This window comes from Egretta garzetta, unplaced genomic scaffold (genome assembly GCF_000687185.1).
Source record: "Egretta garzetta isolate BGI_Z169 unplaced genomic scaffold, ASM68718v1 scaffold768, whole genome shotgun sequence".
NCBI lineage: Eukaryota > Metazoa > Chordata > Aves > Pelecaniformes > Ardeidae > Egretta > Egretta garzetta.
In genome coordinates, this window is record NW_009260594.1 from 337,678 (window position 1) to 347,495 (window position 9,818).

A 9,818-nucleotide genomic window follows, 5' to 3' on the forward strand; every position below is an offset into this window, starting at 1 on the left:
CACCAAACAGGTGATAGGAACCTGATTGCCCTTGTGGTATAAAGAGGCACTTTAGTCTATCAGATTATCCAGTTTAAATAACAATTCATAAATGGCAGCCTTTTTCCCCAAAAGTTTTGAGAGCTTTTTTAATCTCATACTGAAAAATGCCTGGAAAGAGATTTTGGTGTGAAATCTTGGTTTGTGCTAGTTTCCTCAGTGATGTTTATAACTGCTGTGACCACACCATTTGCCCTAAGCTAACATTTTTCAGGGCCTTTTGGGGTTCTGGTAACGCTTGAAACAGTGGATTCCTCTATGCTATGCTCAATGGTGCTTTTATGTTGCTGAGGAGGATGAGCAGCTATGTAAAACTTCCAGCCTTGTCTCCATACATGTCCATCAGAAGTATGCTACCTGTCCTCCTCCCATTTCAAAATACAAATACAGTATCTTCTCCTTTGTGATTCTGACCAGTTCTGTGCTGCACAAAGTTCTGGGCTGCTTCTTGTCCTCTCCCAGTCATCAAAACTGCAAAAATTCTTCTGCGAACCAGAACTAAGTTTAGCTTTTGCAGTATGATTTTTCTGTCTTCCTCTCTCTTCCATCTACCTGCTTTCCGCTACTAATGTATTATACTAACATTTTCAGTAGCTGGAACTTGTGACCAGAGCGCGGAGAATGGTGCATGGTTGTGCTTTTACGGTTTCATGCAGTCCCCTCTTGCATCCACAGCATCCTGTATTATAAGTCTCTGTTTTCTAATCATACCATGAGTATGCCATTTTAATGGGGCTATCTGCACTCAATTTTTGTGGTTGTAGATAAACACCTCTTGGTTTTCCTTTTCTTGAGGTTGAAGTAGCAGATTTCAAAATGTATGTTAAACTTGAGATTAGCAAAGAAAATGATACCTTGAAACAGTATCTGCGTGATGTGTCCAGGTGTTTTCTTTTTCCTTCCTCTGGAAGAAACAGCGTATTTATTGCTTGTTACTTATGGCATCAGTATGAATCTATTATCTCAACTGTATATATGATACATGGCAACTATTTTGGAAAGACGAGCTTTGCCAGTGTGAGAAAAAGGCATATTGAAAGGGGAGAAATGCCCAGAAAAGGTCTCACTATAAGGAGAGGAGGGATACTGAGAAGTTCAACACTCTCTTCCTTCTGTTTTAACAAGGAATTCCAAGTAGCAATAAACTTGAGTTTAACCGGTTATATTGTTATTCCTGTTATTGTAATTCCTGTTAAGGAAAACAGTTAAATTTTTGTTCTTATGTTTATATTTTTTTTTTAGTTCAAACCAGAATATGGTTTCTACCTTAAACTAGTAGTTTCTGAGCTAGTTCAGTGTGATCTGCAAAGGCTTTTAGATGCAAACATAACTTGAAAGCCATTTCCACAGAATATACTAAAGAAAGTATTATTGTTACTACTATTATTAATATTTCAATATTGACATTCCCTAGTGAAAACCCAGATACCTGCAGATTGTCCCACATTCAGAAATGTTTGATTACTAAATTACATGTTGTGTATGAATTCCCAGAGAGAACTAATAGCATCTTGCTCATGCATTTCCTTTGTCACACAAGTTTCCACCTGAAGGTATGGCTATGGGCTGATTATAAAGCTTCCTAAAAATGCTTTTGAGCTTAGATTAACAGCGAAACAGCAGTTCAGTTGGTTTCTCAAGATCACAGATTAATCTTACTAATACACAGGAGACCATTTGATGCTTTTCCTTTGGACAAGAGTAGACTTTCTCTCTTGTGACTGCAGTGGAGTCTTCAGTAGGTACAGGGAGAGCAGACTGGCCAAACACCTGCAGAACAAAAGGAGGCTTGATTTATATGTGTGGGTGGAGAACGGCATCAGGAGGAAGATTAATAGAAGGGAGGATGATGATTGTGACAACTCCAAAATTATGATACAGAGGAAATAAGGTACTGAAACTATGTTCAACCTACTGACAGATGTGGGAGCTGCATGTGGTAGAAGGGTATTTGTAAGCAATGAAACTATAGTATTTTAGTAGGCTTGTATAAAACCCTGCTTCATCCCGCATGTTTTTCTATGGTTTGAAAGGCCTGCAGTGACTTTATAAAGACATTTATTTAGCCACAGAACAGCCCATTGATGTATGATTTTTCCACCTTATTGGGCACTACTGATAAAACCTCTCTCCATTGAGATTGATGGCAATAATCTTATCGATCTCAGTATAGTCAGAATTTCACCTCTGGTTATTTGTGTGTAAAGATACTACCTTTGTTCTGCACTTGGCTGAGAAAGTATAGGAATTTTACATAAAAATCAGTGGAGGTTTTGTCAGAATGAAGGCTGCATAATTGACTCTATTGACTCTGTGGGTGTAAAAAGACTGTTTTTACTGAGTTCTGCCTGTAAGTAGGTCACAGTGAATGAAAATAAAATATGCATTTCACTTTGTGACAGTATGGTGTATTTATAAGTAATCTTGTGATTTTTTTTTAAAACTAATTATTGAGGTTTTTCTTTCATCCTGATGCCCATGTAGATGCACACACACACACACACAAAAAGCACCAGTATGCTAATTCTGAGGTGATATGTTTTGTATATTCTGTCTTCCAAGTACTGCTGTGCATGACCTAGAAATGCTAGTGGTAAATGCTGTATTGTAGAGCAGAGTTGTTAAACTTGTTTATATCTAATCTTTAGATGCTATCAAGCTTAGGCTGGAAAAAGTAATCTGTTTTATGCTGTACTTTAACATTTGGTATACGTTATATAAACATATAATCTCTTCACAACAAAGTAAATATCATAGAAACTCTAAATTAAAAAAAATATTCTCTATTTGGGAAATTAATAGAGGCTGAGAGCATTTAATGTAGTTGCATTTCATTTGCTGCCTTATCCTCATAGAATAGAACTTTTAAAAATCACTGCCATAGCTGACTTGGCAGTTTGGGAAATTCGGAGATAAGGGACTATTTTAGGAGCTGTAAAACATCGTTTTTCTGAATTACAGAAATTCCTCAGTAGAAGCAATGATTCTTGTCTTTGGTACTTTTTTCATTCTATAAATATAATATATAAAATAATTGCTCTTCTTTCTTTGTACCTTCTCTAGGAAAGAGTTCAGAAATTTTTTAGTGAAAAATGGATGTTAAAATATTTTATGAATAAGCTCAACCAGACAGATGGCAAAAACCATACATCTTTAAAAATAGTATTATAATATTAAATGTCACTGTAATGCAATTACATACTTCTGAGGTGTGCTTCTCTGAACCTGTCATAAATGGGACTGTGATTGTGTTAAGTACCCCATGGTGGTCTCAGACGTGCCTGAGATGTCACAACACATTACACAGGTACCTTTTGGAGGCTGTGCTATAGACACAAGAGGAGTGGAAGGTTAAGCATGTGGGAACAAATTGTAATCTAGTTGTAAATACTAGTTCTACTAGAAAAATGTAACAGTAGCTTAACTGACATAATCATGGTAAATTTGCAGTGTTTCAGCCATTAATGATTCCAACCTCTTGTATACAGCAATGAATATATAGCTCTGTGTGGATTTAGCTGGTTCCATGTGCAGATGTTGACTGCAAAATTGCAGTAAAAACTGAGTTGATGATTCTGGCGCTTAAAATACAGAAAAGCACAGGGACTGTTACTGTTCTCTCAACTTCGTATTTTTGTGGATAGTGGATGCTCTAGTGCAGTTTGAATTTCAGCTGACAAGGTGACTATTGCATTAATCCATCAGACTAAGAACCATGGTGAATATTCATGTAGTATAGTAAGCTCCTCTATTTAATTTCTGTTTCTAATTAGTGTAAAAACATTTGAATCACTTATGAACAGCTGAAGTAACACCTTTACGTTTTACGTTTCTATATGCCAGATATTTCTCGTGTAGATGTCTCAGTGTTTCTTATTTGTCCTTTGCAATACTGTTATTCTAGAGTCAGCCTAGGAAAATGTAACTTGTTTGTCTCTCTTGCCCCCTACCCTTCTCTTTCTAGAAGTTTTGTGTCAGGAGGGGCCAGATATCATTCCTCCATTTTTGTATAAGCACAGATACTAGTGAAATTCTTTGGACTAGATAATAATTGCCTTATCCCAAATATGTTGGCAGAAAGATACTCTGGAGTAGCTTTCCCATAAGAATTGGGGGGGTGGGCATAGAATTAAATTTAAAATGGAGTCTCGTCAAATAATGAAAAAGGCTGGAGTGATTTCAGGGTACTTGAAACAGTAACACAGGACTCAGGAGCAAGGCATTCTTGGCCCCTATCTGCTGAAGGAAGGCTCCAGCATTTGCTGATGCAGAGTGGATAATATGTAGTGTGCAACCCAAACTTTTTAGCTGAAAAGGTATTAGAGCTTTTTCTTTGGCCAAAGTTGCCTTCTTTAAATAAAAACCAGCCAATCTTCCCTACAGATGGGTGGATAATGATCTCTGACCATTGTGTGTAGATTTTTCCCATAAATTGTTTCTGAGTGTGTTGGCTAATCTTTTTTGAATGTTCCCATTGATTTTTTTCCATCAGTGATCTTTTGGCAGCTGTTCAGTTCTAAATTGCTTCTACCATTAGAGAGCTTTTACTTGCACCTAATCTCACAGCAGCCATTTTGATTAGATTTAATATAACTTTTCTCACAGTAAAGCTTGCTTTACTAAAAACTGCATCCTACTGTTTTCTCCGTGGTTTTCTTAAAACAGTGTATGGAGGAGAACCATGAGGATCTGCTGACGGTAGATGGTCTGAAAGATAAACCAGTGTCCTGAACTGAGAGTGGTTCAAAGGTTACAATGCTGTGTGTTTCTTTTGTGCGGTAAGCAGTCTTCTCATGGCAGCGTTCCTGGATTTATCACGGCCGAGACTTTGTCTTAGTAGCAGGGTTGATGAGATTCATGTGTTCTACCTAAGGCCTGAACATGCTAATCCATAAGTTTGCAATGTCTAGTGTATGAGGAAAAAATACAGCTTCTTTCCTTCTGCTGAACAAAAAAAAGAAAGCTGTAAAGAGGGCTATTGGAGGAGTAAAAGCTTCAAAAATTTAGTTTATTTATGAGCATAGGAAAGTCAGTTTGGTTTTTGAACTGTACTGGTTGGTTGGTTTGTAGGTCTTCCCTGTTGCTGTAAGCATTCTCTGATCTGTTAGTGCTTCATATACAAGTCTTAATGTGATAACCTTTATTAATGGGCTACTGTATATTGAGATTAGTATTTAGCTAATACAGTGACCTCTTTTTGCTGGCAGTATGGAAGGTCATAGGAAGTCTGTTGCAATACAAGGATTAATTCACTGGTCTGCAGCTTAATTGTTCCTTTTTTAGTTTAAATAATTGTAGGCAAAAAACTTGAACACAGGATTTTTGTATCCCATGAATTAATTACTAGCTCCTCAGTGACTTCTGCCCCAGTTCCCCAGTAAGACATTCTTTGGGACTGGGAGATGGTTGATTAAAAAAACGACAGAAAACTGGAAAACAAACCCAAGAAACCTTACACATTTTGAAATATGTTAACCATCGCTACTTTGAACACACATTTGAAAAGTTGAAGTATTGGTACATTTGAAGTACTAATAGATTAATGACACAGGTAACTTTATATGTTTACTGTTCAGAGGTGACCGGTGTAAGAAGTGTAAGCTTGATTATGTCTGTCAAGACTAGGCAAAAATGCCTGTTCTTGGCAAGCAGAACCAAAGAAGCTACTAAGCATTAAAATTACTGTCAGAGGAAAATATACCTGGTTCTAATTGACTAGTTCAGTAATTGAAATCAGTATTAAAGTGTAAGCTATGCTGTGAAAAAAGAACAGGGTGTTTATGAGTGTATGTGTGTACATAATGTGAAATGAAAAATTACAATTTGCACATCGCAAAACATATTGGACTTAATGCAGTCATCTGGGCAGAGTTTACAGGGTTTTTGTCCTTTCACCTGTCTAGTTTCACTGCATTATAAACTTGTCATCAGCACCTACTTCAGCTTTTGAATTAGAACATAGAGAATTAGTAGGAGGAACCCCTGTACAAGTCAGTTCTTTCTAATGAGTTTTTGAGAGTATTACAGATGGAAAAATCCAGCTTTTTAATATTTGCTGCAGTTCCTGCAGGAAAGTTATTTACCTGCTGTTCCAAGTAACATTTAATTACTTTAACTTCTTCCTACAGGCTTCCTTTGTGCATATGAGAGCACTTTGGGTAGTCACTTTCCCTAATGTGTAGTCTTCATTTGTGTGGGTTAATGGTATCATTACCAGAACAATCACACTTTACTAAATTGAAAGAGCAATTAATAGGGATCGACTTGCAGTAGCCGGGAAAATATGTATTTTTTAAACAACTAGCTAGATTTCAAACTAGGCTTTTACTTTTACCTTGCGTGTGATGGAAGTTTTGCACCACTACTTTGTGAGGCCACCTCATCAGTTAAACTTGGAGCAAGTTTCTATATTAAAAAGGCATTCTTACACATTTCTCACAAACATATAAATTGGCAATTCTTTCCTGATTTTTTTTTTTAATTTGACATTATTAGTGTATATATAGTGAAGTAAACAATGCAGTAAGTTTATCTTGATATTGAAAGGGTTTTCTCTGGGGAGTCTAGAAAAACCAACAGCTTCTTCCTCCTAAAGGCGGGGGGGGCATAAGAGAGAGATTCTGTGGATTTCTGATTCCCCTTCCTTCATCCCTTCCTTTAGCCAATGAAATACCCTTTATAGGAACGGATGTGTGAAAAAGTAATAAATAATTTCCTAAAGGAGGGTTTATTTGACATATTTGTAAGACCTGTGGTGGTTTTGAGTACAGATGGGTTTGAGCTACAGAATTCCAAAGAAAAAAGCAATGGAAACATAAGGGTGAGAAAGGGAACATTGACAACAAAGCATTTTGAGGCTGGAGGGTACATTTCAATATAATAACTTCCAGATATTTCCTCTGAACTCCATAACAAATAAGTCTGATAGGACTCTCAGTTCTCTGATTCATAATAGGTGCTAGCTCACTTACGCTTCCCTTGCTTTTAGCAGGCTTCCTGTTTCTTTTAAATACCTTCCACTTGAATGAGGAACTAGAAGCAATTGTCAATAACGATTCTAAATCTGTATGAGCCAGTTTGTTTACAGTCTACTTAATGACTGTGGATTTTTCTCTTCTTTCTTCACCTGGAGTCCACTGACTCTGCTCCTGTGGTTTTTAAACTCTCTTAGAGCCCAGCAAGGAACTCTTTCAAACTAGCGAAGTAAAGGTGGCGTGTCTGTACTGGGGGTAGGGGGGGAGAAAAGCAGTATTGGGGGAAGAAAAGGAAAAAAAAAGGGGGAGGATGATACTCCTTAGTCTGTTTCGATCTGTTCTTCATCCTCCTTCTTCAGCTCCTCTTCTCTTCCTTTTCCCCCCAGTCCTGAAAGCCGTCCACTGCCTCCTTTAATAATCACTTAATATATTGCTTTCTTAACTATCACTGTCTGCAACTGAGAAGCATAATCGTAGCCCTTAGTCATTACTTCCTGACTTGGTTTCTTAATTAAAACTACATGGTGGTCTGTTGCAGAAGTAGGAAAATATTACATGTGTTGTCGTTAACATATGATTCAGGTTCTATTCAGTTTTACAGTAGGATTGTCTTGAGTTTAAAAAATGTTTATATTTCAGATTATTCTTGGTGCTTCTTTATTCACACTGGTGACCTAATGTTAGAGTTGGTGTCTGCCCTGTCTTATGAATCCATACCTGAAAGGCTAACGTATTTACAGTTACTATGTCCACACTGCAGTAGAATTATTGGATCATTTATTACAGGTTGAACAGCTTCTTGTAACTAAGAAAATTTAAAAATTACTTAATTAAGTGAGGAATGTCTGTGCAAATGTTCTTCTCATGTGTGCCCCTAAAGATGGACAAGGGACAGATAATCACAAATAGCAATCATAGAATCATAGAAGCATTTAGGTTGGAAAAGACCTTTAAGATCATCAAGTCCAACCATAACACTAATGCAGAACTCTCCTTAGATTTATCATATTCTTACATTTAATTTTTTTTTATTTTACATATATGGTACAGTCATTAGTAGAATAAAATTTCTATCAAAGCATAAAAGCCTTTTGCATGCATGATTATTTAAAACATGTACCATATAGTAGATTAACACAGTAATGTTACAGAGCTGTAACCACAGAAAAATAAACAGGACATTAAGACAACTGTGGAATTATGTCCTTGGTGACTTAACAAAAATAGTATGGTTTAATTTCCATCTTTAGTGAAGACATCAGGTCTGTTTGCTTATGACTCTTAGCATGCTGCATGTAATTTAACAATATCTTTTGAATACTTTTTCAGCTCGAGATGCTGATGAGAGAGAGAAGTGGATTCATGCTTTAGAGGACACCATTCTCCGCCATACCCTCCAGCTTCAGGCAAGTTTCACTTTCACTTTTAACTTGGTTTACTTTTTACTTTTTGTCTGATGACAATGTAGAAATCTTAAAACTGGCATTCATTATTTGTGTTGAGTAAAGATTTGGTATGCCTTTGGAGTGCGGCAAGAGAATTAGGTCTCTTAACAATTGACACTGTGTAAAGAAAGATGCATTAAAATCCCTCATATCACAGAAGCAGCAGCAGCTTATAAAGACTGAGTTAGATGACATTGGGCCAATACAAAGAGTTAGAACAAGCCTGAATTTATCCCATCCAACTTCAGGCACTTTGCTATCTCAGTCAATTTAATTTCCTGTTAAGCAGTGATTTTCAACCTTTTGCACATCCCTGGATAAAAATTCAGGTTTGTCAGTCAGCTTTGTGTCCCTAGTAACATGTTATGGATATTTTAGAAGTAATCTCTCCATCTGGACACAGTAGCTGACCACAGACTGAAAACCTGTGAGGAGACTCTGGAATGGGCTGCCCAGGGAGGTGGTAGAGTCCTCCTCCCTGGAGGTATTTAAGGGAAGGATAGATGAGGTGCTTAGGGACATGGTTTAGTGGTGGGATGTCAGGGTTAGGTTAAAGGTTGGACTCGATGATCTCAAAGGTCTTTTCCAACCAAAGTGATTCTATGATTCTATGAGACAGAGATTATCTAGAGGACTACGTATGGATTTAGAAGGGCTGAGCTGCCTCCCAAGGGATGCCTCTTTCCCCATCCTCTCCTCAGAGAAAGTGAATAGGTTAACATAAGCACTCCTATGAAGGTTTGAAATGAAGTAAAAGTAATCTGCGCAGTTTTCTCCGCCTGGAAGACTTTTTATGGCTTGGAGATAGAGAGTACAGAAATGAAACAGCAGAACATACTGCGGTTTTATCAAAGTGTACACTTCCACGCTCTCTAGAAATTGTGATCATAGTTTTATTGGCAGATGTAGATTTCATGATTGCAGCTAATAATGGCAACGTTCCCCATTACATAACCTGTTCATGTTCCAGGAGTTTTTCAAATAAGTAAGGCATATTTAGATAACAAAACTTAAGTTAGTCATTTAACTAGTAACGCTTGAGGGAATAATTAAAAATCTAGAACTGATTTCTAAGAAACGTATCCTCATCCCTCTTAAATATGTTCAGCATTGAGCGTAATACCTCATGGGTCACTGTTGTGTGCTCACCATTCATTTTCAAGAACTTTCTTCAACGTGCTGGCCATTTTTGTTTCTGAGGCCCTTACTTTTAAACCCGCTGCAATACTGTTCACTTACACCCCAATTCAGGAGCTGTCAAGGCTCGCCATCTTCATTGACGTGAGCTGCTGAGCAGATACGGATTTAACAATGGAACAAGACTATACCTCCTTGCAAAATGTATTTATTTCGTGGGTTA

At 37.2% G+C, this 9,818-nt stretch overlaps 1 protein-coding gene across 2 annotated transcripts in view; it reads left to right on the forward strand.

Moving 5' to 3' along the window:
* Positions 1-9,818, forward strand: part of OSBPL9 (oxysterol binding protein like 9) — a 53,383-nt gene that overhangs the window by 8,249 nt on the left and 35,316 nt on the right. For both annotated transcript variants that reach the window (XM_009644633.2, XM_009644634.2), the window contains exon 3: positions 8,343-8,419. In XM_009644633.2, coding sequence (XP_009642928.1) covers positions 8,343-8,419 — 77 coding nt within the window. The remainder of the gene's footprint in view (positions 1-8,342; positions 8,420-9,818) is intronic.